The sequence below is a fragment of the Fusarium phalaenopsidis genome (assembly GCF_050370095.1).
Source record: "Fusarium phalaenopsidis strain FUZ10S chromosome Unknown contig_32286, whole genome shotgun sequence".
NCBI lineage: Eukaryota > Fungi > Ascomycota > Sordariomycetes > Hypocreales > Nectriaceae > Fusarium > Fusarium phalaenopsidis.
Window position 1 is genome coordinate 1,207,602 of NW_028145413.1, and position 17,625 is coordinate 1,225,226.

The 17,625-nt window shown below is 55.6% G+C and overlaps 5 protein-coding genes across 5 annotated transcripts; 3 read left to right on the forward strand and 2 right to left on the reverse strand.

The window, feature by feature from the left end:
- Positions 1–517: 517 nt before the first annotated feature.
- LRP88_02711 (uncharacterized protein) lies at positions 518–3,002 on the forward strand (the record flags this gene model as incomplete). Its single annotated transcript, XM_083239351.1, has 2 exons — positions 518–880; positions 939–3,002. 2 exons carry the CDS (start codon positions 518–520, stop codon positions 3,000–3,002), a joined length of 2,427 nt encoding a protein of 808 aa, XP_083104481.1.
- Positions 3,003–4,253: 1,251 nt separating this feature from the next.
- Positions 4,254–5,147, reverse strand: LRP88_02712 (RlpA-like double-psi beta-barrel-protein domain-containing protein-containing protein; the record flags this gene model as incomplete). The annotated part of the gene is made up of 1 exon (XM_083239352.1): positions 4,254–5,147. One exon carries the CDS (start codon positions 5,145–5,147, stop codon positions 4,254–4,256), a length of 894 nt encoding a protein of 297 aa, XP_083104482.1.
- Positions 5,148–7,549: 2,402 nt separating this feature from the next.
- Positions 7,550–8,598, reverse strand: LRP88_02713 (putative methyltransferase-domain-containing protein; the record flags this gene model as incomplete). The annotated part of the gene is made up of 3 exons (XM_083239353.1): positions 7,550–7,937; positions 8,075–8,242; positions 8,357–8,598. 3 exons carry the CDS (start codon positions 8,596–8,598, stop codon positions 7,550–7,552), a joined length of 798 nt encoding a protein of 265 aa, XP_083104483.1.
- A 1,483-nt stretch (positions 8,599–10,081) lies between these two features.
- LRP88_02714 (uncharacterized protein) lies at positions 10,082–11,466 on the forward strand (the record flags this gene model as incomplete). The annotated part of the gene is made up of 2 exons (XM_083239354.1): positions 10,082–11,238; positions 11,331–11,466. 2 exons carry the CDS (start codon positions 10,082–10,084, stop codon positions 11,464–11,466), a joined length of 1,293 nt encoding a protein of 430 aa, XP_083104484.1.
- Positions 11,467–14,750: 3,284 nt separating this feature from the next.
- LRP88_02715 (phosphatase 2C-domain-containing protein) lies at positions 14,751–16,997 on the forward strand (the record flags this gene model as incomplete). Its single annotated transcript, XM_083239355.1, has 8 exons — positions 14,751–14,786; positions 15,186–15,480; positions 15,600–15,673; positions 15,799–15,883; positions 15,961–16,167; positions 16,220–16,489; positions 16,585–16,841; positions 16,899–16,997. The coding sequence occupies 8 exons, from the start codon at positions 14,751–14,753 to the stop codon at positions 16,995–16,997; spliced, it is 1,323 nt and encodes a 440-aa protein (XP_083104485.1).
- Positions 16,998–17,625: the final 628 nt, after the last annotated feature.

Genomic DNA, 17,625 nt, shown 5'->3' on the forward strand with positions numbered 1-17,625 from the left:
CCTCGTCCAAAAACTACGCAAGCTGCTCTATCGCTACGGCGTCTGTCCCACATGACGCAATAACTCCAATTGGACGAGTAGCGAGCTCGTCCATCGAGTCTGGGTCGTAGTCGGGAGTCGGACCCCTTCCTCCGTCCTAACAACCAACTCGACTCGAGCGAGCGCGGTCGAGACCTCCCGCTGCAGCCGCACTTTGCGCCTGCCCGCCGCCAGCTCTGGCCAAGGTAGTTGAGGCATTCTCTTCCCCTCACTTTTTGACCTTTTAAACTCTTCTCTTCTCTCTGATCTCACCCTTTTTATGCATTTCATACCCGCGCGCGTTTGGGCGTTGTCGCGGGTTCTTGGGAGAGCTTCTTTTGGAGGTGGCCCGCCGTCATCGCCGATCTACTGAGCCAGCGAGCGACCAGCTCAGCTACCTACCTAGTTCCATACTCCAGCGCCAACCGATGCGGAGCCCAACGTTGGACGCCTGAGCCAAAAACGAAGACATCGCGAAGAGAGACAAGACATCGTCATAATGGCCACGCATTCAGGGGCTGCGGCTGCGGCTCCGGGGTCTATCGTGCCCGCTCAGTTGGGATTTCTAGCCATCTTCAACCCCTCGCTTGGCAACACGGACGAGACCATCGACGACCAGATCGTCTACTACGCTTCTGTCACCACCCAGACCTCCTCCCACAAGCGCCGGCGCACACGCGGCCAGCCTACCAAGGACATTTCCCCCGAGGAGCGCAATGAACGTCTCCGACAGATCGGCCTTGCCCAGGGCATGGCTAGCTTTAGTCGCGGCTTTGCCAATGGTGCGCCCGTAGATGCTATCGACACCGAGAAATCGAGAGTGATACTCCACGAGCTGGAGCCCGGGTGGTGGATTCTGGCTGTAAGATTTTATCGCTTTACCTCTATGTTTGGGGCCCTTTATTGACTAATATCTCTAGAGCATCGACCTGACCAAGCTGCCTCTCCCCCCACGGCTCGCCACCAAGAATAGCGAACCTGCCGAAGAACGATATGAATACTCCAGCCGCGAGATGAAGCCTGCAAATTTGCTTCTGAGAGATCTACTGCGAGCTCACAGCACTTTTCTCATGCATCATGACTCGTCCCTGAGCGCCCTATTCGTGCGGACCAAGCGAACCAAGTTTGTAACTGTTCTCAGCCGCTACTGGGACTTGTTTCTCTCGACATGGAATGTAGCCATGCATGGAAACCCTGCCCGTGATATCTTTGGTGGCATCAATGTCGCCGCCTCGGGCGAACTGGGGGTTGGCGTTGGTGAGGAAGACCGTGGAAGCGGCGAACGAGAAGTCTTGGAGGGCCTAGTCGGGAGAATTGAAGGTCTCGTCGATCTAGTTGTTTCCAAGTTTGGCGACTACAATCCCGACTCGCCTCCCCCAGATGCGCCGAATGGCGACCCTGAACAGTGGCTTGGAACCGGCCAAGAGCCTAGCTCTGAGGACGGTGCCATCTTCCTAGGTACTGGTGCCTTGTCCAGAAAGTCTCTGAGAGATGTGACACAATGGATGGAGGACCTGTACACCTGGGGAGACCACACCTATGGAGTCATTGAGAGCCCAACATCGGTTCGGCGGGCAAAGAGGAGAAGGGCTAGCCGGGCTATTGCACAGCAGGCCGCTTCTGCGCAGCCAGCATCAACTGAGGCCGGTGAATCCTCAAAGGCGGTGACAGAGACAGAACCCGTGGCCGCTGAGGATGCAAGCAAGGACCAACCACCAGCACGGGAGACCGAAGATGGCAAACTAGATAAAATGGTTAGCTATCTGAAGTTGGGCTACGGCACATACTGGTCTCTGCCCGGTACTGGTGGTGGCACTGGCACTGGCACTGGTACTCCTGGGGAATCATCTGCCAAGGAGCCCCCAGATGCAGGCGCACCACAACCAGAGTCAAAGCCTGCCCAGGAGGATGCTTCTAAACCCTCTCGACCAAATCTCGCTGGCCGTACACCCTCGTATGAAGCGGCTGGTCATTATCTCATCGGTCTCAAAGGGGAGATCGACGATGAATACAGCGATCCCGATAGTCACAGCTCGGATGATGCGGGCACCGCCGAGCACAACTCGCGCACCGTTCTCCGGACTGTGAACGTCGAGCTGGAGAGTGAGGCTCTGGGCCGACCAGAGGCCACTATTGTACGCGACTTTGAGCACCCAGCCAGCGTTCTCACGCAGTCCCAGGTTGTGGGCAATATGGTGCCTGGTTATGACTCGCACGACCTCAACAAGGCCAAGAAGCTGCGGGTCGTGGTCTACGTCAACCGACCCTTCATGTTTGCGTTTCTGTTCAACCTTCGAACGGACTCCCTGGCCATGGACGCCCTCTATCGCTCCCTGCACTACCAGCTTGCGCCCCTCCGCAAACCCCTCCTCGCCTCGACGAGATACCGCCCGGAGCGGCCTGGAGCCGACGTCGGGTCTGGCAGCGGTGGTGGTGGGAACGCAGGGAACAGCATATACGACCTCATATGGGATCCTCACTCCCTGACGGTGCACTCCTCCATACCCAACATCCCCGATACGTACATCGATCCCAAGCCCTGGTCCCGCCCAGACGCCCTTAACACGCACCTCCACCTCCTCAACCTGTACGCTGCCACCCGGGCCCGCGCCACCGCCCTCGAGCGGACTGAGAAGTCGAGCCGCGGGTGGTGGATCGTCTGGACACGCCTGCTGGACCGCCAGGAAGATCCCTCGGCGAGCACCAACCTCTCGACAATCCACGAGGCCGGCGCCGACGTGGTCGAGACGGACTCCGACCAGGCTGCCGATCATCAAGACAACAATAGCAGCGATGGCTCGGACTCGCAGGAGCCGCGCACTCCGGAGGTGGCCAAGGAGATCTTTCTGATCCGCCGAGCAAGCGACCATGTCGGGTTTCGCACTGACGCCTCTACCGGCGGCGGCGATGGCGCTGGGAGGCTGGCTCAGGGCATCGGGGTCGACACACGGCGGTACGTCGAGGAGCTGCTGAGCCTGCTGTAAGCCTGCTGTAAGCCTGCTGTAAGACCTACCGACGGCACCTGAGAATACAGGACGGACAGCACGGGCACGCGTATCCGTCCCGTATTGCTAATTTTAAGGCTGAGAGGCTGTGCTATGCCTGGGCCCTTGTTCTCCTCCCCCCCTCGGTGGGTACGGGGTGCGGTGCAATGCGCTGTATGTCTTACGGTCTGCTAGTCGGCCTCTGCCTGCCTCTTGGGACGGGATGGACGAGCATCAAGTCCGTCTTGCTGTCCATCTAAATTTGCGTGCAACCCCATCCCGTGCTTCACCCCCCGTATTAATAGAACGTCACTCTGGAACAAGGGTTCAACCCACCCATAAACCAACCCAACCTCTTCTCAAGTTTCTGTTTGTTTACTCAATTCAATTACACTCCATGGTTAGTCTCTGTAGATTTATTATTGGAGGGAGGGAGGGGCGGGAATTGACAATGATGAAAGGGTCAAGCTATTACGACGAGACACACCCCTGCAAATAAAGTACGAGTGCCTCGTGGACGATCTTCCAGGGATCCGAAATGTTTTACGCAATGCTTGTAAAATGGGACCTCCATCTGCTATTCTGTAATTATCCCTCACCCGAGAGATCTTCATTTGGTCCGTACATTCATTCGGGTTATTTACCAATGTTTCATACAGGGCGGGAGATCCGTTCAAGCTGCTGACTGGAGACACATACCTCATGCAGCTGACGGCAGAAGGATTCTGGAGGATCAATACAGCGGGTGTACAGCAGAGGTCATCGTCTAGAAGACCAGGTCCCCAATTACAACGCTCTTGGCGTCTAATCAAAGATCAGCCAAGCATGGACTCATCTGCCACGATATTAACGCAATTAAAGGCGGAAATCACAATGCAATCGGCACTTCTAAATGGCTGAAATCTGATCCCATTCATTCACGGGACTTTTCTTTGTCTATCCAATTTGCACATGCCAAAATAAAACGTGTTATGTACATAGAAGAAGTCAATGAAAGCGAACCATATTGAACCCGCCCTCCAAGAAACCGAAACACCCCAATCCAGAATCTGTCAGAGGGCCTCGAGATAGAGGCTGAATATACACATGAATCATCTCGTCTCCCGAGGTCCCTTTGCTTTTACGCCCCGGCGCCTTCAAGGGGTGTCAAGATTCCCAAGTCGTGAAAAAAGAGGTCGTAATAGAAACAAGTTGCGCACTGCATGCTTTCCCAGACCCGGGAGAGCATCCATCGTGGTGTGGTTATGGTGCTTAGTTGAACCACCACTCGACCTCGATGCGGCCAGCATCGAGATCGCCGGAGATCTCCTTGAAGCACTTCTTGCTGACGTCGATGTCGTTGATGGCGCAGCCCATGCACTTGTCCTTGACGACGGCGGTGGTGGTCTTGCCGTTGGCCTTGATGGTAATGGTCTTGCCGCACATGGGGTTGCCGTTGGAGACAGTGCCCATGAGAAGGTGAGAGAGGGCGACGATGTTCTCAGACTCGTCCTTGCCGGAGTCGTCCTCACCGCAAGCACCCATGCCGATGTCGTAGTAGGTGAACTCACCAGTCTTGGAGGCACTGCTGCCACCGCCGCTGCCACCAGAGCTACCGCCGTTCGTGGGCTTCTCCTCCTCGTCGTCGGAGCCATCATCGACGACGGAAGGAGCGGCAGGAGCAGGGGCGGCAGTGGTGGGCTCAGGCTCAGGGACGTACTGCTGGGTGGTGACAGGCTCAGGAGCCTCATAGGTGGTAACCTTGGGCTTGGGGGCCTCCTTGACCTCGGTGGTGGTGGGCTCGGGGGGAGGAGGGGGAGGAGTGTAGACGCTGGTGACCAGAGTGGTGGTGGGAGCAGGCTTCTTCTCGGCAGGCTTCTTGATCTTGGGAGCAGGCTGCGAGGGTGCCTGGGTCTCGACAAACTTGGCGGCTTCAGAGGTCGTGGGCTGGGCCTGCTCCTGGCCGGGGGTGATCCAGACGGTGGTGGTCGCGTCGACCATCTTGGTAACATACTCGTACTCGGTCACCCACTCGACCTCGGTGACGACAACGTCACGCTCGGCGTTCTGGTGGTGGCGGCGGTGGTGAATGCCGTGAATCTTGCCATGGGGCTGGGCAACGGCCACAGCGGCGAAGAGGGCAGAGGCGATGGTGAAGGACTTCATTGTGAGTTTTTGATAGTTCCTTTTTCTGTTGTTTTCGAGTTCTTGTTGATTCCAACCAAAGGCGTGGTTGTAGCTGTGATATGTCTCTTGATGTGAGAGACAAAAGGGTATCTCAACGCGGTGTAGTGTGAAGGTTAAAGGAAGGTTAGGCGAGATTCTGTTCAACAGGAATGAACTCGCACAGATTGAAGAATGGAAGGAGTGGACGTTGACGTCGTGAGTATGAGGGAATGTGTGCGTGAGAGAGAAGAGTCCGGCTCAGGTGGGAAGGAATGGTGTTTGAACTCGAATAGTTCGTAGGTAAGGAAACAAACCAGGGGCAGAACTGAGGGAGGAAGCGTGGGTTCTTAATACGCCTCGCCGTAACCGACGCCGCTGGGCCCTCATGCTAGCTCTTAACGTCTTGGCTCTAGCCCACCAGCCCAGCCATGCTCCCGTCGTAAACAAGCTGAGGTCAAGGGTACCGCAATTACAAGCAACGCGCCGGCCGACAGTGTCGTACCGGATTCGTCCCCGAGGTAGCAGCTGAGAAAGCGTCGGCCAGGGGCCCCTAGCCGAGCGTGGTTTTTTCGAGCCCACATAGGGAGGTACCTAGCGCTGCCCCGTTTGCTTCCTTGAGTGTGTGCCTGGGGGTTCCGAAAAGGTGGGTGGAGCAGAACGGACGGCATGGTATGGTATGGCACGGGCGTGGCAAAGCTGCCATCTCTGCACTCGAGATCCTCACTGGTCCACTCCACTCCATGGGTCACTGCCATCTGCCGGGGCCAGCCAGAGGTCAACGTCTTTGACCATGCAAGCGGAACAGCCCAACAGAGGGGAAGAGGCCCGGGACCACAAGAGACCAAACCATGCTGGAAACCAGGGGGCGTGGCACCATCCAGGGGCATTGTTCAGTGCTGGAAGCCCTTCTTCTCTGACTGTTCTGTCAGAGCCCGCTGACGGTCATGTCGGCCGCCGCGATCAGAACGAAGTTTGAATGCTGCAGGCTGGGAGCAACGACTCAGAATCTCCTCATCCGGCGCCCGGAATCAGATCAACTGACGCGTAACCGCACAGGTATGGACGTCAACACACTCACTAGAGTCATGTCGTCCAACACACCTTGAGTGGACTGTTCGAATCAGTTGTTGGCAAACGGCACAGAGGCCTGCACGAGTCTCTCTGAAAGGACTGGACTGCACCGTGGCCCGACGCAAACCAAGTTTCCTCAGCTAGCCCTACCATGATTGGCCATGCTGCAAGGGGCCGCCCTGTCGCCAGCTTCCGGCTTTGGGCCTCTTGTCAGGTACCAGGGGCGCGCTCATTGTCGGGGAAGGGCCAATGGCAGTCTCCGGGTGCCTGGCCACGGCGGGATTATTGCAGCCAGAATCGACGAGAACAAGTTGGAGGGTCAAAGATGGAGGGAGGCCTGCATCGATCTCCCTCCCCTCCCTCCGCTGGCGCCCTGTGCCTGGCCCGAAACTGAGAGGCTTACCTGGCGGATGGAGCACTGGCCGCCGAACCGACGAGTCAACTTGCATCCTGGAGGTGTGGAGGGAGCCCAGCAGGAGTTGAAACACGGCCCAGTCCAGTGAACAACCGTCACTGGGGTGCCACCTCACAGCCAGGTGCGCTAGCGGCTCATGGCTTGCACTGGTCTGAACGAAACTCAAAGAACCATGGTGTGAGAGAAAAAAAGTCTTTCTCGTCTTGTTCTCCCGTTGGGTCGTTCGGTTCATGTCTGGCGCGAATGCATGTGTGACGTTGAAACTCCGTGACTCGGGCGTCTGTTGCTCGCCTTCCATATGCCATCTGTCTTTCTGTCATGTTCCGTTCCATGTGATTCAAAATGATGCGGTGTGATTGACTTTTTCAATACTTTCAAACTCTCCAGCCCTCCTCTCCATGTACCTACGCAAGCGCTGGATGTGCCGTGAACCAGCCCTTGCGTAAGTCGCCGACAACTCCCTCCGTCTGACAAAGCCAACGCGAGCCAAGAGAGGCATGAATAAAGCCCGCAGAGAACAAGCAAAACTTGCAGCGGTGGACACGCGGCTCTCTCTTCTTTGGCCGCCCAGCCCCCTTCAATCCAGTAGAAAACCGCAACATGTGGGGAGCCGGTGTAGGCCACCCACACCTCGCCCGCCACCACCAATGTGCAATACAGTCTGACTGAAGGAAGCAATTCCTGCATGCCAACTTCTCGGCCCTCTCGGATGACCCGATACAGAGGCTAGCACGTGCGCCAGAATGGATCTATTGCAAGTGTATGGAGGGGACTGGACGACGTTGCATGCTCTCGTTGGTCAGAGCTCCCTTCGTCGGTGTGCAGTCGAGGATTTGTTGCTCTTGCTGTTGCTTTTGTGCTGAGCGAAATGTGCAAGTCCAGAGTTCAATATGCATGCCGACAACAGATCATGGTGTTAAGACGAAACGTCCTTGGCTTGACTGTCGCCATTCATCGCCAATCGGGTTTCGCCCTGGCTCTTGCTGGCTGCCTTTTGCTGACCTTGCTGCTGACCTGTGCGGCGAGTAAACGAGAAGAGGAACAGGCCCTGGCGCTGGAACACAGGCCGCTCCTCGTCGAATATCTCCTCAACCTTGAAAGCCTTCTTAGCCATCTTGACAAAGTTCATATCAGCCCGTCTCCGCTTCTTGAAGCAAAAGTACACAACAGCTGACGGGTTTAACTCCAAGAGCGTCTTGAGTGTTGACATCAAGAGAGGGAATGCTGGCTCAAAATAAACACATTCACCTGCCAAGATCACGTCTGGTTTTTGCTCCAGCACAGTTGCGGGTAAAGGCTCGCCCCTACATGGACAGGCCGCTGTTAGCCAACTGGCTCTCGGCGATGCAGTATGTGACCCTTATGGGCATCCAACATGGTGACATCCAACATGGTGGCATCCAACAGTGTTGGTGCCGGATGGGAGATTAGAAACACGCACCAGTTGAGCACCATGGCTTTCGCCTTGCTTTGGAGACCATTTAGCTTGATGTTGTGTTGCATGAGCTCAAACATCTCGGTCTGATCCGTTAATAGCAAAGGATTTTGAAGGTCGCACTCAAGGGCGACGGCGAGGCCAACGAGGCCGCCTCCGGCTCCGAGTTCCAATCTAATGCGACCCACGAGGTTAGCAAGTCCGGTCCGTTGCTGTTCCCCTCTCACACTGTCCGCACAAGGAAGCACTGCGCCAGGTCACATGCTCAGAGGCTGAGGAGATACTAACATCCGCGCGTTGTTGAGACGGTCTCTGTGATACCGCAACATGTGCTTGCCGAGAAGCATACCTGCAGGCCACGTTTGCCCACCGCACCCTGACCGAACATCTTCACGCAGCTTGAGGGATTGAGAAAGGACGCCGTCGAAGTCGACCTGTGCGACGCCGATCGCCTTGAGAGTCGGCAGCGGGGTGAGATCCTCACTGATGGCGACGGGATCCATCAAGGGAGAAGACGGTGGACTGCTCATTGCGAAAGTGGTGATGTCTTTGGGGCCTCGCTTAGGTGGAGAGCGTCACCAGTGTCGACGCTGAAAGAGACAAAAACCTTGTCGTCGGTAAGGGCCGAGTGTGAGGATGACGAGGGAGAGGCCAAGGGATGTTGATCGATGGGAGCGGTCGAGGAGTTTGAGAATATGGAGGTGAAGATGATTGAAGGGTTGAATGATGAGAATGGGAGTTCAACAAGTCAGAGGATGTGAGGGCACTATCTATGGCTTCGCTCTTGCCATCGTCGGTTGTGGCTAACCCAGAAGGAGATAAGGAGCCTGGTGCTGTATGGAAGGCACGACTAGCCTGCCACTTGCCGCTCCTCGCTTCTCCTCTTGCCATCTTTTCCTCAACTTTGTTGGGCCCTTTTCTCCTTGCTTTGCATTGGATCCAATGCTGATGCAATCCAGACTCAAATGGGCCCTGCCTGTCCTTTTACCCGCCCTCAGCCTCTCCATCGCATCTTCCGCCTCATCCTACTCGTCCGGGACTCGTTGAGAACTTCGATCGATTGGCTCGTTAAGCTTCGTGGGACTCGCGACAAACGATAACGACTAATCGAGATAAGGGCTCCTCCCGCTCTCGGCCCGTTAAACTACCGACCTGCCAGCTGTTGGCTCTGGCTGATCAGACTGACTGGTAGGCGGATGGCAACGTCTTTCTCGCAGCAGCCTTTAGCTCCAGTGAGCATAGTGACTTGCCTATCCGTATGGAAGGCTGGCACGAGCCAGTCGCGTGTGGTTCGTGATTCAGAAACCAGACTCCAAGAAGACCATGATCAATTTATCGATATTGTGCCCTTCTCGGTCAATCAAGCAAAAAGTGGTCCCTTTGCCTCTTTAGCAATGCAATCGCTTCCAATGACGCCGTTATTGCTAATAGTTGCTCTCCCTCTCCCACCTAAATGGGGTCTTCACCTTCACCCTCGCGACATAATAACTCCCTGATTGGGCGAGTCGACTCATCCCAGGTGGCCTCTGAATGTCTCACTCGCCTCTTTGGCCGATGAACCTCGCTCAGGAATGCGTGCACAACAATACCAGCCTTGGAAACTACCACTCTACCCTCTCCCGCCACAATTTTACGCCATCTTCCTTCACAGAGTGCCTCAAGATGAGACAGATTGCCTCCTCCCGCAATGAACGGCCAGGCCGGGCACTGGTTCCCTGGCTCAACTGTCCTCAGTTGACCTTCTCCCGTCTTCCGCACTGGCCCAGTGGAGCAGCTATACAGGAATGAAGGGTGTAGTATTACTCGGGAAGCCCTCATCTCGCCAGCCATCAAGATGTAAGTGACGATATGCCTTTGGGCGGTCTCGCCCATCTTCCTGTCTTTTGATCGTCTTCTGGCTTCTTTCTTCTTTGGCCTTGACCTCCTCCACCGCAGCCTTACTCACCTTTGAATGGCGCCCTGTGTTCCATCAGCTTCACGATCTGGTACCGAACAGCGCAATACCATGCCATGATGCTCTCTTTGGTGATACTAGTCTCTCTCCTCCTCGCTGCCCAGTTTGCCAGTGGTCAACCCACTGTGAACTTTCCAATCAACTCTCAACTGCCACCAGTGGCCCGAGTAGGCGAGCCCTTCTCGTACTCTTTTTCTCGATACACATTTCGGTCAGACTTCAACCTCTCATACTCTCTCGGGGATGCACCCAAATGGCTCTCCATCGATGACGAAGGCCAGCTCTACGGGACACCAACCGACGATACCGTTCCAGAAGGAGATGTGGTGGGACAGCAAGTTGAAATCATTGCTGACGATGGGGCCGGGTCAGCATCTCTCACTGCGACTCTTGTTGTGTCGAGAAGCAAAGGTCCCTCTATTAAGATCCCTCTTTCGGACCAGATCGGGGGCTTTGGCGACTATTCCGCTCCTTCGTCGTTGATATCATATCCATCAACCGAGTTCAGCTTCAGCTTCGATCCCGGCACCTTTGATCACCAACCCAACATGATCAATTACTACGCTACCTCCGGCGACAGCAGCCCCTTGCCTGCGTGGATGAGGTTCGACGCCGGCTCCCTGACATTTAGCGGGGAAACGCCTCCTTTCGAGTCACTTATACAGCCACCACAAACATTTGACTTCGATCTTGTCGCTTCCGACATAGTTGGCTTCTCAGCAGTGTCCATGTCATTCTCCATTACCGTGGGGAGACATAAACTCAGCGCAGACAATCCAACCATCACGCTGAATGCCACACGTGGCAAGAAGCTCCAGTATGAGGGCCTAGAGGATAGTGTCAAACTCGACAACAAGCCAGTTGATAAAAGCGATGTCGAGGTCTCCGTGGAGAATATGCCCGAGTGGTTGTCTCTCGATGAGGAAACCTGGAAGATCGAGGGTACACCCAAGGAAGGCGACCATTCAACCAACTTCACCATTAACCTTCACGATTCGTATCAAGACACGTTGGCCATCGACGCCGTTGTCAATGTGGCAACAGCACTCTTTCGATCAACATTTGATGACATCGAGATAAGGGCGGGGAAGGAAGCCAACATCGACTTGGAGCCGTACTTTTGGGACCCAGATGACGTTACAGTTGAGATATCAGTCAAGCCGGACAGGGATTGGCTAAAACTCGAAGATTTCAACATTACCGGAAAGGTGCCAAGGTCTGCATCAGGGGACTTGAAGATCTCAGTTACGGCTTCATCCAAAAGCTCAGATGCAACAGAAACTGAGACTCTCAACGTGAGCCTCCTAGCATTTACACCTACACCTTCGTCCACGCCCCGGGCCTCTACTTCCTCCACATCTACCAAAACATCCTCATCTACTGCATCAAATGCACCTACCGAGACTACTTCAGAGCCCGAGGCACCCACTGGCGGTTCCAGTAAAGGCTTGTCGACCAGCAGCCTCCTCCTCGCAATCCTCTTGCCCCTTCTCGCCTTCATATTGCTCCTGATGCTGCTGATTTTTTGCCTCATTCGACGGCGTCGGTCTCGACAGACATACTTGTCCGCCAAGTTTCGCAATAAAATCTCCGGCCCAGTGCTGGAAAGCTTGCGTGTTAACGGGGCCACCTCTACCATGCAAGAACCAGGGAAAGCCACAAACATTGGTCCCATAGAGCAACGACTGCACCGCCCAGCCAGGCAACGATATTCGGAAATTGAGTCGGAGACGTTGTCATTATCATCCCCCACATTGGGGACGATGGGGACGATGACAACTCCCGAAGTTCCATCACGGTTTGTAGCCGAGGGCTCGAGTTTTAGGATTTCACGGTCCACCAGCATAACAAGTAGCGATGACGGGAGGCGATCGTGGGTAACGGTAGAAGGAACAGCGACAGCGACAGCACGACAGAGCCAGGCGTCATTAAGGAGTCCGCACTCAGATACGACATTCCCTGAGTCTACACATCAGCTGATACCACCACCTGCATTCCTCTCAGAATCCGGGGTCAGCTCCTTTAGAAGTGGACTCGACCTGACTATTCCATCCATTGATGACCTTCCCAACATCGGGGGCCAGCGAGCATATGGGCATGGGCATGGGCATGGGCATGGGCATGGACAGTCTGGTGCATTCTCAAGCAGCAACGAAAGCTCGTTGGCCTTTGCATCTTCTCACCAATCCAGCCCCAGACTCCTGACGAGAGGGTTTCCTAGCAGTGCAGCAGGTACACGGCCCGACGATCAACACCACGCAGGACAAGATCAGGCAGCTCCAGGGGAAGGTGGTCAAAGTATACGAGAGCTGAGGCGACCTGAACCAGTGCGCTTATCCAGCGAACAACTACTCGGCGAAGGCTGCCGCCCTGGCAGCCGGGCTTGGTACGATAGAGATGTTTCAAGGGGGTTCTTCATTGATCCGTCATTTGGATCGACGGAGAATTGGCGGGTGCTCGGGGCACGACGAGACACGACGAGCTTGTCATACCGGCAGCTCGTCGACGAGGCGCCCTTCCACCCAGCACGATCGAGCACACCGATGAGTCCTAGCCAGGATTGGCTGCAACCAGGAGAGCGAGCCAGTTCAGGTCTGATATCGCCTAGCCAGTGGGGAGATGCACAAACAAGCATTCGAGGTTCACTGCCATCGTTGCGGGAGGGTCACAGTCACAGGCACAACTTGGCGGGCAACAGGGACTCGAGAAATGAGGAGGATCGGGCTACGAACTGGATAAGAGAAGACTCGGCAAAGAAGTCAGAGGGGGGCAGCTACGCGTTTCTTTAAGGGATGGGGGAGTTGAAGGATTGGATGATGTATACCCGAGCGCTGTGTTTCTGCCAGTTTTGCTGATATGATGATGATGGGTACTAGATTTTCTGGATATACTTGAGTACTTCGAAACGATACCATTTGGTTGGCGATGTCTGTTGCAACTGGGAGGAGTTATTAGATGGGGGGAGTCCTAATGAGTTTATATAATGCTGTCTTCTCTGAGCAAGAGGTCTATACAAGGATGCATGCAGTCGTGGATGACCCAACGTCCAAGATCCATGATGGATGCAACAGATTCCTGAATAGGTAGGCCGGCATCTAGTTGGTACATAGCCGCGTTACTGTACAGCGGATGACGCAGCCACACCCGAGCACGTTGATGGGATCTGGCTGGTGATGTGACAGGCAGTTCATGCTCCAGCCGGACCGGTCCGTCAGCAGGCACGCGACCAGAGAGCCTTTGCGTCTGCCGGTACAAGTACGGTCCAGTGCTGTCCAGAATCTGTCTGGATGAAGCCGGGCAAATCAATCTGCGCAGAGAATGCAGTCACACAAACCGGGCTCACGAGGCACAACCGAGCCAAGCAGAGAAAGAGGCAGCATTGGCCGACGCACACGCGCACGCGGCTGGGAGGTGGCGAGAGCAAAGAGGATTGGGGATGGAAATTTTCAGGTCCCCCCCCCCCCCGTCTCGTCCCAATGCAGCGAGGATATGCGCGATGGCCAACAATGGGGGAACTATCTCGGGTCTAGGTAGGCAGGTATTTAGGCGCCAGCAGCTGACGGTGCAGGATTTTTTTTTTTTATTTTTTTATTTTATTTTTTTTTGGTTTCACTCGCTTCCTTGCTTCTGCGGCTGGAGAGTCTGGAACGCCTGCTTTTTTAGCCTTGACAGGTGGTGGTTCGCATTATCACGGGTCGCCAAGGTGATTCGGGCGCATCGTACAGTTTTCGTAGTTAGGTATGCAGGTATGGATTGATGATATCGGCGGAGAGTCATGGCACCTGCCACCACCCAAGGTGGTTCTCTGGTTTGGTTTGGAGCCCGTCATGGTGTCAGAGTCCATGTCTCGGTGGCGGTTCCATTTCCCAGGCGACAGGGGAATGCACCGGGGCATCCCATCCCATCCCATCCCATTTCATGGGGTCGGCGCTTGGTAGGGGACCTGACGATGCTTCAACAGGAACCTTGATTAGCACTTGATTTCGGACCGCGGCAGATGTTCTGGTGAAGTGAGTGACTGACGTCGTAAAGAGCCCGAGTTGTTGGCACATGGAAACTTGGAAGCAAGCCCAGATCATCACCAGCCACAGACAGCCAACCTGGAAGGCGATACTACCCCGCTTCCTCCCACCTAAAAGCACCTAAGCAATTTTTCTCGCCCGCTAGCTGATGCCCTGCTCATCTGCCTTGCAGGTGCCTCCCTCACTAAGCCACCGATAAACACCACTGAGGAGCTAGGGACCAGCACCATAATATCCGCTACGCCTCCCTCCATCTGTTGCCTGGGCTGCTCCAAGCTCCTAAACCAAACCATCAGGTCCGCACCTATCCACACGCACATCCCTCCCATCATTCGCACCTCGCACATCTCCCGCTTCCGCAGAAGACCGTGAATCCACCTCCACCACGCTTCCGGCGCCGGCATCGTGTGCGTGTGTTAGTTTTTTTCCCCTAACCCCTTCAACTCCTTCTCCTTCTCCCCAGTATCACACTTTGATATCTCGTTCCCCGAGACCTCATCCAAACAAATCCCCCCCCTCCCCACTGCGCGCCTAGGTCGAACGCTTCCCCTCTATCGAAGCCCCTCCCCGCCAACCCCTCCGTCGGCCGATCTCCTCCTCTCGCATTTCCCGCTTCGCTCGCTCGCTCACTCACTTCCATCCTTCTCTCCTTCGTCGTGGGATCTTGAGCTCTCGACCGATCGAACCGAACCGAAATCCTCCAGTCATGGGCCAAACACTCTCGGAGCCCGTTGTCGAAAAGGTACGTGCTGTGCCTTTTTTGCTACCTTTTGCCTTGTCGTCGCCAAATTGTGTGCTCTTGGTCCATCAATCTCCGCGTCTCCGTCCTTCCTGCATCTGGTCTTGGTTTGGAGCATTGGGATTGGCACCTGCGGACTCGCGCGAGAGGGGCATTGCCCGGTCATGAGCCCCTCTCTCCACGCCGGGCCACCACCATAACCTCCAGCCGCGCATGAATCGCCAGCCTTTTCCAAGTTGAACAGACAAGATATGCGTCATGGGCCATTTCTGCCTCGACCGCTGCTGCCCTCGACGTCCACCTTGCGCTGCCTGCTTCCCCGCCTCTCCGATGCTTCCGCCTTGCTTGCTATGTCATGTCGTCAGACCTTGTCCCGCTGACTCTTGATCCAAACCCTCACAGACTTCGGAGAAAGGTGAAGATGAGCGCCTCATCTACGGCGTCTCTGCCATGCAGGGCTGGCGCATCAGCATGGAGGATGCCCACACGGCAGTCCTCGACCTGGACTCAAACAAGACTCACTCCAGCAAGCTGTCCTTCTTCGGCGTCTTCGACGGCCACGGCGGTGACAAGGTGGCATTGTTCGCCGGCGCAAACATCCACAACATCATCTTTAAGCAGGATACTTTCAAGTCGGGTGACTACGCTCAGGGTCTGAAGGACGGCTTCCTCGCGACCGACCGCGCCATTCTCAACGGTATGCTATGCTATGCGCCAGCTAGTTCCCCACATGATCATCGTCTCTCCCTTTTGCGCCTTTTCTCGCTCACGACAGGACTCGAAGCCCGCTAACATTTTATGCTTCCTCTACGTCAGACCCCAAGTACGAAGAAGAAGTCTCGGGTTGCACAGCCTGTGTCAGCCTGATCGCCGGAAACAAGCTCTATCTCGTCAGTCCAGTCCAGTCCGCCCGCTGCCTCGCTTCCCCACGTTGGCCCCGCCCCACCAACCAACCTGGCCTGGCCGAGGGGTATCCCTTCACGCATCAACGCAAGGCTAACAGATAAACTCACAGGCCAACGCTGGTGATTCAAGAGGAGTTCTTGGCATCAAGGGACGTGCCAAGCCTTTGTCTCAGGACCACAAGCCTCAACTCGAGAGTTAGTCACATCTGCCCGCTCCCGTTTACGCTGGGGCATCTCTATTGCGACAGCCGCCGTGCTGACACCCCCACTAGACGAGAAGAACCGAATCACAGCTGCCGGTGGCTTTGTCGATTTTGGCCGAGTGAATGGAAACCTTGCCCTCTCTCGCGCCATTGGTGACTTTGAGTTCAAGAAGAGTGCCGAGCTGTCTCCCGAGAACCAGATTGTTACCGCTTACCCCGATGTCGAGCAACACGACCTCACCGACGAGGATGAGTTCCTTGTCATCGCCTGCGACGGTGAGTGGAATCAGGCTGGGCCCTTTGGTAATGACAATACTCACTAGCTTAGGTATCTGGGACTGCCAATCCTCCCAGGCCGTGGTCGAGTTTGTCCGCCGAGGCATCGCCGCCAAGCAGGATCTCGACAAGATCTGCGAGAACATGATGGACAACTGTCTGGCCTCCAACTCCGAGACGGGCGGCGTCGGCTGTGACAACATGACCATGTGCATTGTCGGTTTCCTCAACGGAAAGACCAAGGAAGAGTGGTACGAAGAGATTGCTCGCCGAGTCGCCAACGGTGACGGCCCTTGCGCTCCCCCCGAGTACGGTACGAATGGTCCTCCCACAGTCCACGAGCAGCAGGACACGTCTGCCACACCGCTGGCGTCAAGCTCCGGGCCGAAAAGCACAGGCTGACATATCTCTCTTCAGCCGAATTCCGAGGGCCTGGAGTCCACCACAACTTTGAAGATAGCGATAGCGGCTATGAGCTTGATCCTGAGAACAAGGGAGGACGAAGCTTCGGCGTTGGTGGGTACCGAGGCCGGATCATTTTCCTCGGCGATGGCACTGAGGTTCTTACGGATTCAGATGACACCGAGATGTTCGACAACGCCGACGAAGACAAGGACCTCGAGAGCCAGGTCGCCAAGAACACGACGTCCACCGACAGCAAGGAAACCGTTCCTGTAGCCGCCCCCGGCGCCGCGACCGCGACCGCACCCGCCTCTAGCAACACCGCCGAGTCGAAACCCGCCCCTGCGGCCCAGTCGAAGCCCACGGAGAAGCCCGTCGAGGTGGAAGTGAAGAAGGAGGAGGCTCCCCAGGAGATCAAGAAGGAATAGGTGGCTTCTTCATTGAACGGGAATCCGGTTCTGAATTAAAGCGTCCCTCTAGTACTTGCGTTGCTGGCCATGTTTCTCGGATCCCGGGGTAACGGGAGGTTCTAAAGGTCGAAGGAAGAAGGGAAGATGAGGTAGTGCGGGCGAGGGCGATGATGAGGACGAGGACGAGGATGAGGACGATTGGGGAGGCTGGATGTCAGATATTCTCATGTTAGGTCTTGCATCCCAACTTTGTCGGTGTACTGGCGTCGAATCTGGATCGTTGCGTGAGCCCTCGTCGGCTGCTCGCCCAGGCGCGTCGCGGGAAGAGCGACAAGGAGAGGATTGCCGTGTTGGAGTGCGCGAGGGAGGAAATACAAGAGAGAAGAAAGAAGAGCGAGAGAGAAACCTTTTGTTTGACGTTTTACGCATTGGGATTCCACATACATTCTTGGTCACCGCCCATCATCACTACCACCATCTTCACGTTTCTCGAGACCATCATTTTTTTTCCTTGGTTGAAAACCCATCTTCCCATTTGACGGGGTTTTAACCTTGTCCCAAACTCATTTGCAGCCGGGATACACGCACACACATGTTCCAAGTATAGCTGGGTCAGCTTAGAAACAGCATGGAGGGAGGTAGTAAG